At 56.7% G+C, this 13,948-nt stretch overlaps 2 protein-coding genes across 2 annotated transcripts; both read left to right on the plus strand.

Moving 5' to 3' along the window:
* The first annotated feature begins 10,442 nt into the window (after window positions 1-10,442).
* On the plus strand, window positions 10,443-11,652 carry LOC101175734 (interferon-induced transmembrane protein 3). The gene is made up of 2 exons (XM_030801594.1): window positions 10,443-10,797; window positions 11,357-11,652. The coding sequence occupies exons 1-2, from the start codon at window positions 10,549-10,551 to the stop codon at window positions 11,507-11,509; spliced, it is 402 nt and encodes a 133-aa protein (XP_030657454.1). The 5' UTR covers window positions 10,443-10,548; the 3' UTR covers window positions 11,510-11,652.
* LOC105739128 lies at window positions 11,528-13,364 on the plus strand. The gene is made up of 2 exons (XM_012503824.2): window positions 11,528-11,706; window positions 12,417-13,364. The coding sequence occupies exons 1-2, from the start codon at window positions 11,545-11,547 to the stop codon at window positions 12,936-12,938; spliced, it is 684 nt and encodes a 227-aa protein (XP_012359278.1). The 5' UTR covers window positions 11,528-11,544; the 3' UTR covers window positions 12,939-13,364.
* The last annotated feature ends 584 nt before the right edge of the window (window positions 13,365-13,948 follow it).

Here is a 13,948-nt window from a genome sequence, read left to right on the forward strand (position 1 = left end):
CAAAAAAAAAAAAAATTGGTTTTGATTGGGTGTTAATTTGAGTAGGTTCACAGAAGTATCAACCTTATTTTCCTATGCAGTCAGAGCATTTTGTTTTCCTAATGATGACCAGGTTGTTCTCGTGTCTCTCATTATTAGCCTGTCCTTGGAAACCATTAGAAAAAGTCTTAAGACTCCCAAGATGTCAGATACAAATGCCACCTTCTGAAGTTACCGTGTTTGAACGGCAGTGGGGAAGCCACCTGAAGCGCTCACACCAGGGCGGGTGTCAGGGACTGGCGGCAGCGAGCCCCCGTTGCCCACTGCCCAGAGGCCTGCCCCGTGCCATGAGGCATATTTGGGGAAGGCTCCAAGCCTCAAAGATACAGCTCCTTTGTGACCAGGAGACCCAGCTCTAATTCAAGAAGGAAGTGAACCCTGAGAGGAAGCCGGAGTCCTGGGGGACTTGTGGGGGCAGATCTCCAGGCCAGGACCCTCACCTCCCCCTGCAGTGCGCCAGTGACATGAGTGAAGAGGGTGGGCCCTGCACACCCAATTCCAAATCTTCCAGTACCAACATTTCTAAAAAAGCAAAAGTAAATGGGTGATATTTGTTTTAACAATCTATTTTTTAAAGTTTTAATTAAAATTTTTTTTACTGATTTAATTTTAATTAATTAATTGTTTTTAGAGGTGGGGTCTCCGTCATCCATGCTGGAGGGCGGTGGCACCATTACAGCTCATGGCAGCCTCAACCTCCCGGCCTCAAGCAATCCTCCTGCCTTGGCCTCCCAGTGCTGGGATTACAGGAGTGAGCCACCATGCCTGGCCAGCAATCTACTTACACAAATATATCCAAAATATTATCTCAACATATCGTCAACAAAATATACTATTGATGAAATATTGACATTTTACAAAGAAATTATTTTTCTCACCAAATCTTCAAAATCCAGCATGAGCTTTGCACTCGCCGCAGTTTGAGAATGGAACCGGCCACGCTCCAAGGGCTCGGTGGCCACAGGAAGCTCCTCAGCGTGCAGCCAGGCCAGAGGCTGCACCGAGGTGCAGAATCAGAGGAGGCACAGGAGACCCCAGAGTCCAGTGTGAGACTTCACAGGGAGCAGGTCTCTGGTGGCCTTGACAAGCTCCAGGATAGGGTGGGGAGGGACTGGACCCTGGGGACCTCAGAGCAGAGCAGGGGAAACAGCAGCCCCCACTGAGGGAGAGGGGGGCTCCTCTCCAGGAACTCCAATCAAGACAAGCCTCACGTGACTCCCACTTCCTCTTGGAGGGCGCAGGGGCCTCTCCTGAGGTGAGTTTTGTTTCTGATGTTTTCAGGGGAAACTTTTCAGCACCTCATCCTTGGCCAGATGCCACAGGAGCCGCTGGCCCAGTGACCTCATCTCATTTTGCTCAGATTGCACCCCCTGTCCACGGGGCACTGAGGCGGGAAGAGGAAACTGCTGTAATCTCAGGAAACTCTTGGCCAGTGGGGCCCTAGAGCCCTGCCCAGGCCCCACTGGGTGTGGCCCCGAGTCCAGGAACCCCCCCACCTGCCCCTCATGTCCCCTTGATCTCTGTGGCGTTTTATAAAACAAAGGGGCCCTGGAAGGAGGAAGGAGGGGGTCACACGTGTGAGTCCTGAGCACCGAAGCTGCCCCCACAGGCCCTGGAATCCTCCCTGTGTCCCAAGACAGCCTCCACTTCAGTCAGTGCTCCCCGCAGTCCCCGGTCCTGGGCCTGGAAGGCTGCTGTGGGGCAGGCAGCAATGGCCACTGGGTCTCTGACCTGCACCAGGAGATACAGGGAGGCTTAGGCCTCTGAACCCACACAGAGCAGAACCGCAGCCCCAGGAAAGGGAAGATTTCAGCAGAGGAGGGCTGTGACGAGAGAGGTGAGGGCTTGAGGGGCTTCCTGTGGGGCCTGGAGTGTGGAAGCCCCATCGGGGCCTGGCAGGGACCTGTACCAAGACAGTGAGGTGCTGCAGCAGCTGGGGTGAGGAGGGGAGACTCCCAGGCCTAGTAAAGCTCACAGGGGCCTCTGGCACTGCCACAAGTGGAGGCTGGAGTCACACAACACTGTCCTGATGGGGTCCTGGAGAGGAGCCTCCTTACTTAGCCCACAGTGCTTCCGCCCACCCTGAATGTTTAACTTCACGTTCAGAAATGTGTTACCCCCTCCTCAGACCTCACACAATTCACGAATATCCAAACAGCAGGAAACTGAAACTTCTAAGAAAGCAGAACCCGAGTCCAGGTGGGAGAAGGAGCCTGAGAAGACAGCTAAGACCTGCCAGAGACAGTGCCGCGCATCCGGACGTCACTCCACAGATGGCCACGTAAAAGACCAGGAACCACACTTCCCAAGCCTTCTTCACTCCCAAAAACATCAGCTTCCCGGGAACCTGAGACATGCTCAAGGAAGAGCACGGTGTGAAGTCAGCTGTGGACGGAGAATTACCCAGCTACCCAGGCAAAAGACTGAAGGCACAAACTGTTTCAGTATAATAAAGAAAATAGTTAGAATAAGAACAGTCATAACACAAATTAGATATAGAGATGATCATGGACAATTATCAATCATTATTATAAATATTATTAATCATTAGCTTTTAATATTACTCTTGGTTGCATTACTAACCTAACCTAGGAATAACCGGGGGGTATAGGGTCAGGTGCTGAAGGGACATTGTGAGAAGTGACCTAGAAGGCAAGAGGTGAGCCCTCTGTCACGCCAACATAAGGGCCGCTTGAGGGCTCCTTGGTCAAGCAGTAACGCCAATGCCTGGGAAGGCACCCATTACTTAGCAGACCGTGAAAGGGAGTCTCCTTTCCTTGGAGGAGTCAGGGAACACTCTGCTCCACCAGCTTCTTGTGGGAGGCTGGATATTATCCAGGCCTGGCCGCAGTCATCCGGAGGCCTAAACCCCTCCGTGTGGTGCTTCAGTGGTCACACTCCTTGTCCACTTTCATGCTCCTCCCGTACTCCTGGTTCCTCTTTGAAGTTCGTAGTAGACAGCGGTAGAAGAAATAGTGGAAGTCTTAAAGTCTTTGATCGTTCTTATAACTGCATAGAAGAAAACGCTGATGTTTGCTGCTTTCTCTCTCTGCTTATCTACCTAAAAGGGAAGGGCCCCCCGTCCTATGATCACATGACTTGCTTCACCTTATCACTTAGAAGATTCACCCTCCTTACCCTGCCCCCTTTGTCTTGTATGCAATAAATATCAGCGCACCCAGGCGTTCAGGGCCACTACCGGTCTCCGTGTCTTGATGGTAGTGGTCCCCCAGGCCCAGCTGCTTTCTCTTTATCTCTTTGTCTTGTGTCTTTATTACAATCTCTGGTCTCCGCACATGGGGAGAACACCCGCTATGCCCCATAGGGCTGGACCCTACAGTCAGCTGTGATCCACATCTGCAGCAAGACCTCCGTGCCCGACCATGTTGTCTGGTCGCTGTTCAACACCCTCTTCATGAGCCCCTGCTGCCTGGGCTTCATAGCATTCGCCTACTCCGTGAAGGTGTGTATGGCCCCGGGGGAAATCTAGGGGGTGCCGGTGAGCCTGGGGCTCCACCTGCCCACATGCTGCCTGGGGTGGGGACTTGTGTGTCCCTGTGAGTGTGAGTTTCTGTGTACGTCTGTCCCGTGTGTGCCCACGTCAGTAGCTTTGTCTGTGTGATCTGTGTGTGTGTGGCTTGGGGAATCTGCCCGGTGCAGGTCTAGGAGGAGGCTCCAGGGGGCTGGCTGGCTCAGAGTCTGTCCCCGGCTATCCACTAGCCCAGAGCAATTCTCCCTACAGCCCAGTAAGAAGTTACACCCTCACCTTCCAGTCTGGCCCCCAGGCTCTCCCAGAAAGTGAGAAGGGAACTCACAGGTGACTTCACCCCATGGTGGGGAGAACAGCCTGTGCCGGGGCCAAGGCGGAAGGAGGGTGAGCCCCGAGGCTCCTGGAGAGCCTCCCCCAGGTGAGGAAGGGGAGGAGGTGGTTCCTGATCTCAGAGCGGGGAGGAGCCAGGGGGCAGCCGGAGCCATAGCACGCGGCTCTCAGCTGGGGGATCCTCTTCCCCTCACCATCTCCTCTCCCCCAGTCTAGGGACAGGAAGATGGTTGGCGACCTGACCGGGGCCCAGGCCTATGCCTCCACCGCCAAGTGCCTGAACATCCGGGCCCTGATTCTGGGCATCCTCATGACCACTGCACTCATCATCCTTTCACCAGTAGTTCTGTGATAATATTCCAAGCAATTTCTCAGATGACAAAGAATCTCCAGGTACTCGCCATCTGCTGCTGGTCCAGCCCCCTTGGCCTGAGTCCTGTGTCAGCCCTTTATCCTCACTCACTTTGCTACAGTGGCATCCAATAAAGCACATGTGTTTCTGGTGCTGTGGAAGGCAGGATATGAAGTGTCAGGAAAAGAGGCTCAAATCTGCTCTAAAAGTGTCCAGTATTTAAGCTTCTATATAAGCCAAGAGGAAAGGTGGCTTAGCAGTGAATGGAGAGCAGTGAGCGGAGAGCAGTGAACGGACAGCAGTGAAGGGACAGCAGTGAAGGGAGAGCAGTGAAGGGAGAGCAGTGAAGGGACAGCAGTGAAGGGAGAGCAGTGAAGGACAGCAGTGAAGGGACAGGCAGTGAAGGGAGCAGCAGTGAAGGGACAGCAGTGAAGGGGAGCAGCAGTGAAGGGACAGCAGTGAAGGGAGAGCAGTGAAGGGGAGAGCAGTGAAGGGGACAGCAGTGAGGGGAGAGCAGTGAAGGGGAGGGAGAGCAGTGAGGGGAGAGCAGTGAGGGGAGAGCAGTGAGGGGAGAGCAGTGAGGGGAGAGCAGGCTATTTGTGCACTTCCTACTCCAATCACCCGGCATCAGAGCTAAGAGAGGTCCTAGAGGCAGCAAGGTTCTGCCGCATTTGGATCCCAGATTTCTTGCTCATGGCTAAGCCATTATACGAAGCCGCAAAGAGGAGGAAAGAAGGAGACCCTCCTCTAGGAGGCCGACCAGGAGAAGGCTTTTTTTTTTTTTGAGACGGAGTCTTGCTCTGTCGCCCAGGCTGGAGTGCAGTGGCGCGATCTCGGCTCACTGCAAGCTCTGCCTCTCGGGTTCACGCCATTCTCCTGCCTCAGCCTCCCGAGTAGCTGGGACTACAGGCGCCCGCCACCACGCCCGGCTAATTTTTTGTATTTTTAGTAGAGATGGGGTTTCACCGTGGTCTCGATTTCCTGACCTCGTGATCCGCCCACCTTGGCCTCCCAAAGTGCTGGGATTACAAGCGTGAGCCACCGCGCCCGGCCAGGACCGCCAGATCTCACTAAGCTTCAGGACCGCCAGATCTAACTAAGTAAGCTTTTCTTCTTGTTTGTCCACGAGTGAAAGGGAGGCCATGAAGGTTCTAACTCAAGCCATAAGGTCGTGGCATTGCCCGGCGGCATACCTATCCAGGCAATTGGATTCTGTGGCACTTGGATGACCTGCTTGCTTTAAACACTGGCTGCCACTGCTCTACTGGCGCAGGAAGCTGATAAACTGACTTAAGAGACTGTGAATACCCTAAACCCGGCTGCCTTGCTCCTCTTCGAGTCAGTGCCAGGAATGTGGCCGGAGGATGACCCAGGTGCCGAGGCAAGAGACTGAAGGCACAAACTGTTTCAATACAATAAAGAAAATAGAGTAAGAATAGTTATAATACAAATTAGATACAGAGATGATCATGGACATTATCAATCATTAGTATAAACATTATTAATCATTAGCTTTTATCATGGACATTATCAATCAGCATAAACATTATTACTTATTAGCTTTTATATTACTCTTTGTTGCATTACTAATATAACCTAGGGATAACCGGGGGGTATAGGGTCAGGTGCTGAAGGGACATTGTGAGAAGTGACCTAGAAGGCAAGAGGTGAGCCCTCTGTCACGCCCGTGTAAGGGCTGCTTGAGGGCTCCTTGGTCAAGCAGTAACGCCAATGCCTGGGAAGGCACCCATTACTTAGCAGACCGTGAAAGGGAGTCTCCTTTCCTTGGAGGAGTCAGGGAACACTCTGCTCCACCAGCTTCTTGTGGGAGGCTGGATATTATCCAGGCCTGGCCGCAGTCATCCGGAGGCCTAAACCCCTCCCCGTGGTGCTTCAGTGGTCACACTCCTTGTCCACTTTCATGCTCCTCCCGTACTCCCGGTTCCTCTTTGAAGTTCGTAGTAGACAGCGGTAGAAGAAATAGTGAAAGTCTTAAAGTCTTTGATCGTTCTTACAAGTGCAGAGAAGAAAACGCTGACGTTTGCTGCCTTCTCTCTCTGCTCGGCTACCTAAGAGGGAAAGGCCCCCTGTCCTATGATCACGTGACTCGCCTGACCTTATTAATCACTTGGACGACTCACCGTCCTTACCCTGCCCCCTTGTCTTGTATGCAATAAATATCAGTGTGCCCAGCCATTCGGAGCCACTACCGGTCTCCATGTCTTGGTGGTAGTGGTCTCCCAGGCCCAACTGTTTTCTCTTTATCGGTTTGTCTCGTGGCAACAGTCATGTGCAATCCTGTCTTTGTCCTGCCCCCGTATCCCTGCTTTCACACCACTGTAAGCTTGCTTCAAGCTAGCCCTGCCCCTTTTGTGAAGTGTGTATAAAAGTCAGATGCTGTCTTTGTTCCGGACCCGGTCTTTGGACGTGAGTGTGCTGGGCCTGAGTGTATTAATACAACATTCTCCTGTTTTAACTCAAGGTCACTCTCTCGTCGTCCTGAATCCCACAACAGTGCTGCTGCCACTACACCTGGGGAGGGGTCCTGCTGAGGGTCCAGAGCGTGGTTCTGAGACTCAGCAGGGTGGTCAGCCCCTGCCCTGCCCCTTCCGGCCTCTGTGCAGCTCTTATGGACGGGGCACGTGCTCATGTGCAGCTCTTGGGGCACCGTGGGTGGTCGGGACGCAGACCCTGAGACCTGCAGCCCCTGGCAAGGACGGGAACCCCTCTCTTCCCCGCTGGGCACGCCCCTCGCCGAGCCTTCCTGCCCTCCTCTGCCGTTCCCACCTCCCCTTCACCCGTGAGGGGTCCCGATTTCTGTGTCTCCTGGGCCCCTCCCTGGGCAGGGGTTCAGCCTGAATCCAGGATGCTGTCTCTGAGCAGCTGGCCAGGGAGGGCCGGGGCACCCCATGCACGAAGGTCACGGCTGGGAGCATGCCAGCCACATTCAGGACGGTTCGTCCGTGGAGGCCTCCCTGCCCTGACCGGGACTGACCTCCTTCGGGAGAGGGGCCTCATGGCTCAGGGACGAAAAGACCCCAGGTGGAGAGTAGTTCCCTCCTAACGCAGGTGAGAGCGGCCCCCACGGCATTTGCCAGCAGAGTCCTCCAGATATCTGGAAAGAGGCTGTCCCCACAGGGAAAGAAGAGGAGGCCGACAGGGCTGCTCCCCAGCTCCCACCAGCCCAGGAGCCCGCGGCACAGCGGGACACAGGTGACACCTCCATCGTCGCTCAGGACCTGGACCCTCCAGATGCCAGGGAGTCTTCCGCCCCAGCCCATCCACTCAGTGAGGCTGGAGGCCCCAGGAGGAGGGAGCTTGCCCCACCAGGCTCTGGGCTCCTCACATCCCTCAGTCCTTCCGGAGGAGCTTGCGGCCGTGCATTTGGATCACGGGCCCTGAGGAAAGCTGCAGCTGCAGGATATGGAATATGGGAATCCCATATCCCATAACCCAGACATTTCAGGCCATGCTGGACACAGGGGACAGGCCAGGACCCTGACACAGAAAACATCATCCTGGCCACCGGCCCACACGGGACACGGGGGGCCAAGGAATCAGTGGGGCCCTGGTCCAGGGACCTTCCCCTCAGGCATTTCCCATTCCCTAAATGTGTAGTTGGGATAGGGAGAAATGGGGGTGGGCACAGCCCCTGGCGCCATCAGTGGCCTGGTGGGTAGCAGCTATTGCATGGGGGATAGGCAGGTGGAGTCTCTGAAATTGCTTCCCCACCTGCCCCAGGTGGGAGAGTCAACCGAAAACAACGTCTCATCTGGGAAGGGATGGAAGTAAGTGGCACGCTCAGAGCCTAGTGGGTGCAGGGCACTGGTGCCCGGTCATCTGCCTTTTCCTTACCAGTCTGGCCCCGCAGGACCCACAGCCCCTGGTGGGTGGAGGGGATTGGTGCAGACCAACCAACTGTAGCCCAGTGGCAGCTGACAGCCGGGTAGAGATCGAGCCGGCCTGAAGCCTGGGAGGTGCCCGACACTGATCGGGCAAATGCAGTCTTCTCTATTCTATTGCCAAAGATGGACAGGGGCCACCACACGAGCCTATGGCAGAACCGTTCACCAGCAGGGAGGGCCCTGTCAGACCCACCATGTAAGAGCAGGTGTGGGACCAGCAACAATCATCCTCGCAGCACGGAAGCAGAGCACCCGGATGGAACAGGCGGGCTGCCCTGACCCCTGTCCTGCACCACTTTTTCCCAAGGCCTGTCCCTCCATTCACGTCCGGGGCTGCAGTGAGAATCCCAGGGGACCAGATGATGGAGGAGGCAGAATTCGGAGCCTGGTCCTCCATGCGTCGGCTGTGGGTGAGGGAGCAAGTAGAACCTTGATGGCACTGCACTCCACCCGTGCCTCAGACCACGGTGTCCCCATGGTAGAGCCAGACACAGAACCCAGGCCATCCTGTGTTGCAGGGAGACATGACCCAGGATAGAGTGCATGTACAGACCTGGACATGGCTCCTTAGAACTAACTCTGTCCGGCAGAAGGAAGAGCACTTAGGGAGCTGGGCCTGAGGACTGACTCCTGCGAGTGGGCATTTAGTATGAGACATTAATATTTTACTGTGTGGAGGCTGGGTGCGATGGCTCATGCCTGTAATCCCAGCACTTTGGGAGGCCGAGGCGGGCGGATCATGAGGTCAGGAAATAGTGACCATCCTGGCTAACACGGTGAAATCCCATCTGTACTAAAAATACAAAAAAAAAAAATTAGCCAGGCGTGGTGGCGGGTGCCTGTAGTCCCAGCTACTCAGGACGCCGAGGCAGGAGAATGGCGTGAACCCGGGAGGCGGAGCTTGCAGTGAGGAGAGATGGTCCCACTCCAGCCTGGGCGACAGAGGAGACTCCATCTCAAAAAAAAAAAAAAGAAGAAAAGAAAAAAGTATACTATGTGGGTACAATCCCTGCTGCATGGCCTGGAAAACGTGCTGTAGCAAAGGTGTCCAACGTCGAGAAGAACGGTGAGTCGACGGTAGACACAGCCATTGTTAAAGTTAAATCTTATAAATCTTAGAAATTATCAATAAAATTTATCCTATAGAGCCAAAGTCATCATTACTCAAACACATCACTCTGCAGTTACACGGCTGCACGCTACTGTCACGTAAGCTCTGGAAGTTACTGATGTGGACCTGACCACCCGCTGAGGTGAAAGCAGGGTGAGCAGCTGCCCATCTCTGTAAATTCCACCTTCAGCCACGTCCTCTGGGGAGTCCGGCCTGGTGGGCGAACAAGCCCAGGAAATTGGGCCCATGTAGCGCCTCAAGAATGAAACAGGTGGCAGGTCGAGGTGCACACGGGCCTGCAGGCCACGTTCCTGCCTGTGACCCACATTGCCCCCTCTGACAAGCTCAAGTGTACAGCATCGGCTCAGTTTGCCGCAATAGCCTCTGCCAAGGAGGGTCCAGGAAGAAACCCAGAGGCCACACAAGGTGTTTCCACAGGGAGGCTGTGACCTCAGGAACTGCTCAGAGGCAACACCGGTTCATGGGAAAAACAGGCGGCAACTACAGGAAGCAGCTGGCACCCGTGTGAGGACCCAGGGAAGAGGCAGAGATGGTCAGAACCTGGAAATCTGGAGGGTGCCCCAGGGACCAGCCAGCCAGAGCTCTGGGCAGCGTGGGTGCTGCTAGGCCGTGTGGAGCGGGTCTGGGAGCCGTCATCCAGGTGGGCCTCCCGGGGAAAGGGCCATGGCTCCTAACTCCACCGTCCAGGTCTCTGCCATTGGCATCCCACAGCCCCTCTTCCGTCAGTGCTCCCCAGAGTCCCCGTTCCTGGGCCTGGAGGGCTCCTTTGGGGCAGGCAACATTGGCCGCCAGGCCTCTGACCTGCACCAGGAGACACGGGGACCTTTAGCCCCCAAACCCGCATGGAGCAGGACTGCAACCCCAGGAAAGGACAAGGGATGTCAGCGGATGAGGCCTGTGACAAGTGAGGTGAGGGCTTTGGGGGAATGGTTGTGGGGCCTGGAGCGTGGAGGCGTCAGCACAGGCCTGGCAGGAGCCCTGAACGGGGACAGTGAGGTCCTGCAGCTGCTGGCCTGGGGTGTGGAAGTCTCCAGGACCCCCACACCACTAACAAGATGAGACTTGTGCTCCTTTGGGCTCTAGAGAGGAAGCCCCTCTTAGCCCTCAGCGCCTCCTTCCTCCCCATCCTAAAGTAATTTGATCCTCAGGAATTTGTTCCGCCCTCATCTGGCCCCGGCCAACTCTGCATTTGACAAATGCCAGGAAGAGGAAACCTGAGAAAACGAAACTACTGGGGAAAGGGAGGGCCCACTGAGAACCGTCCCCATAACCCGACCACCGCTGGTCTTCGCTGGGCACCATGAACCACACTGTCCAAACCTTCTTCTCTCCTGTCAACAGCGGCCAGCCCCCCAACTATGAGGTGCTCAAGGAGGAGCACGAGGTGGCCGTGCTGGGGGCGCCCCACAACCCTGCTGCCCCGACGTCCACCGTGATCCACATCCGCAGCGAGACCTCCGTGCCCGACCATGTCGTCTGGTCCCTGTTCAACACCCTCTTCATGAACCCCTGCTGCCTGGGCTTCATAGCATTCGCCTACTCCGTGAAGGTGCGTATGGCCCCGGGGGATGCTCAGAGGGTGCCGGTGAGCCTGGAGCTCCACCTGCCCACATGCTGCCTGGGGTGGGGACTTGTGTGTCCCTGTGAGTTTGTGTGTACGTCTGTCCCATGTGTGCCGTCATGAGCTTTGTCTGTGTGATCTGTGTGTGTGTGGCTTGGGGAATCTGCCCGGTGCAGGTCTAGGAGGAGGCTCCAGGGGGCTGGCTGGCTCAGAGTCTGTCCCCGGCTATCCACTAGCCCAGAGCAATTCTCCCTACAGCCCAGTAAGAAGTTACACCCTCACCTTCCAGTCTGGCCCCCAGGCTCTCCCAGAAAGTGAGAAGGGAACTCACAGGTGACTTCACCCCATGGTGGGGAGAACAGCCTGTGCCGGGGCCAAGGCAGAAGGAGGGTGAGCCCCGAGGCTCCTGGAGAGTCTGACCCGGGTGAGGAAGGGAAGGAGGTGGTCCCTGATCTCAGGGCAGGGAGGAGCCAGTGGGGAGCCAGAGCCATGGCACGCGGCTCTCAGCTGGGGGATCCTCTTCCCCTCACCATCTCCTCTCCCCCAGTCTAGGGACAGGAAGATGGTTGGCGACCTGACCGGGGCCCAGGCCTATGCCTCCACCGCCAAGTGCCTGAACATCTGGGCCCTGATTCTGGGCATCCTCATGACCATTCTGCTCATCGTCATCCCAGTGTTGATCGTCCAGGCCCATCGATAGATCAGGAGGCATCATTGAGGCCAGGAGCTCTGCCCATGACCTGTAACCCACATACTCCACCTACCATTCCTCGCCCTGCGCCCAGAGCCGAGTCCTGTATGAGCCCTTTATCCTCACACACTTTTCTACAATGGCATTCAATAAAGTGTATATGCTTCTGGTGGTGCTGCGACTTCACCTGGGGAGCGGTCCTGCTGGTTCTGAGATTAAATGTAATGCCAAAGGTTCTTGCCTTAGCCACACCGAAGAATTGGGTGTGGCAGCTGCCTGCGGCGAGTGATGGAGACACAGACCAAGAGAAAAATAAAAAACTATAGGGTTTATTGAGCGGAGTGACAGTACAAAGCTTCCACAGCATGGAAGGGGTCCGGAGTGGGTAGCCACTGTTGGTTTTGGGTGATTGCCTTTTAATGTCTTTAAGGCGGGAAATACATGTGGTGGGAAGATGTTACCAGAAGGAGAAACAAAGGCAGTAAATTATTTTGTGACATGTCTTAGATTTTGAGGAAAAACGGAATTGCAACTTAGGTTTTATCTAATTTTATCTACTTTATGACCTTGCAGTGGCATGGCAAAGGAGACAGGATTTTACAGGACTTTACCAAGTATGTTCACAAGGAATTGGAATTGGGAGCATAGATAAGGTCCGCTGGTCACAGAAAAAGGGGCTTTTAACATTCCTTTTAGTTTTAAGGGAGGGCGAAGGAAGAGAGGGAGAGAGGACACAGGGAAGCTTACAGCAGAATTTTTGCTGTTTGTAGCTTTCTTGGGGAAGAAAACACATCACAAATCCTGGTGCCAGGAATATTTTAGGCATGTATCTTCAGTACTATTCATCCAGGACCGAAGTCAGTCCTGATGCAGGAAATGAGTGTTTCACAGCTTTCTGAACCCCTACTCGACCCAGGAAGCCCAGATGGACCCCCCTTTCATGAGCAGGTTGGTCAGCCCCTGCACTGCCCCTTCTGGCCTCTGTGCAGTTCTTGGGGTCGGGGCAAGTGCTCAGGCCTTCTGGTTTCGGGCCTCCCGCCGTGGGCAGCAGCTGGATCCAGGACCCTGGGAGGAGTTCCTGTGTCCTGCAGGTCTCAGCTCCGACTCAAGGTGGGCTCTTTTCGGGAACGTCAGTGCTGAGTCCGGGACACCCTGGGCCCAAGGCCACATTCTCGGCCTGTCAGCAATCCAGGCTCTCGGCTCAGGACAGAGGGAAGGGTTAAGCCCCCAGCAGGGCCAGGGAGGGGCAAGGTGGCACCGGCTCCCCAGCTGCTCCCAGGCCCCGCTCTGTGGTGCTGGGGACCTGGCTTTAGTTCCTCGGGGTGGAGGGAGCACCGAGCTGCCTGCCTCCGAGCTCTCTGGAGCAGCCAGTCCTGCACATGTGGGCAGCTCAGGCCCTGTGGGAGGGAGAGGGCCTTGTGCCCAGGGCAGCAGCTGAAGGAGCCCCGGGCCTCGCAGCCCCTCCTGGCTGACCCGGTGCTGCTTCGTGGCAGCTGCCCCCTCCGGTCCAGCGGGTATCGGCCCTGCTCCCCCGTGGTGGGGGCAGCACAGGAGAGTGGAGCGGCCCTCACCGAAGTTCCCCGGGTCTGACCCCCCCGACAGAGACCCCCCGCCCCGACCTGGTTACAGCTCCCTTCCCCGGTTCGGTCTCCGGTGTGCGCATGTGGGGTGCCCCATGGGCGGCCGCGGTAGGAGCCGGGGTGGCCACGCGCGCCCCCGCCCCGCCCTCCACCCCCGACTCCAGGTCTGGATCTACTCGCTCTCCCCACCCTTACCCGCCCCCAGCCCCGGAGCCGCGCTCTCACCCCAGGGGCCGCAAGGGCGATGGACGCGGAGGAAGCGCCCTCTCCCCCTCAGGGGTCTCCCGGAGGTGAGTCCCAAAGGGGGCGAACTCCGAAGTGGGTCCGGGGTGGGAGGCGCGCGGGCGGGGAGGGAGAAGCGGCGGAGGCGGGAGCTCAGCGGCGCCCCTGGCGGCGGCCGGCGCAGGTGCAGGTCCCGGAGGAGGCTCCGCCCACAGCCCAGACCCCCGCGGGGTGGGCGGGACGCGGACCCTGAGACCCGCAGCGCCTGACCGGGACCGGGAGCCCCTCTCCTCCCCCTCGGGCACGTCCCCGGCCGAGTCTTCCCGCCCTCCTCTGGGGCTCCCACCTCCCCTTCACCCACGGGGGTCCCGATTTCCGCGTCTCCTGGGCCCCTCCCCGGGCAGGGGTCCAGCCGGAATCCAGGGGCGACCTGCTGGAGGACTTGGTGGCCAGGGAATCGCCCCGGGAGCCCGGTCCTGTGACCCCATAATGGGTTCTCTGCGCTCCTGGACGGGCCCATTTGTCGCATCGGGGCAGGGGAATCGCAGTAAGAAAAATGTGATTCACGCGGAGCCGGCGGCAGAGGAGACCGGAGTTTTATTACCCAAATCCGTCTCCCCAAAAACGTGGGGATCCGAGTTTTGAA

This window comes from Nomascus leucogenys, chromosome 21 (genome assembly GCF_006542625.1).
Source record: "Nomascus leucogenys isolate Asia chromosome 21, Asia_NLE_v1, whole genome shotgun sequence".
Classification (NCBI taxonomy): Eukaryota; Metazoa; Chordata; class Mammalia; order Primates; family Hylobatidae; genus Nomascus; species Nomascus leucogenys.

Coding starts and splice junctions, on each gene's coding strand:
- LOC105739128 (XM_012503824.2), top strand. CDS start 11,545: ATGACCTGTAACCCACATACTCCACCTACCATTCCTCGCCCTGCGCCC. Junction 11,707..12,416: donor CCTGGGGAGCGGTCCTGCTG/GTTCTGAGATTA, acceptor TACTCGACCCAG/GAAGCCCAGATGGACCCCCC.
- LOC101175734 (XM_030801594.1), top strand. CDS start 10,549: ATGAACCACACTGTCCAAACCTTCTTCTCTCCTGTCAACAGCGGCCAG. Junction 10,798..11,356: donor CATTCGCCTACTCCGTGAAG/GTGCGTATGGCC, acceptor CCTCTCCCCCAG/TCTAGGGACAGGAAGATGGT.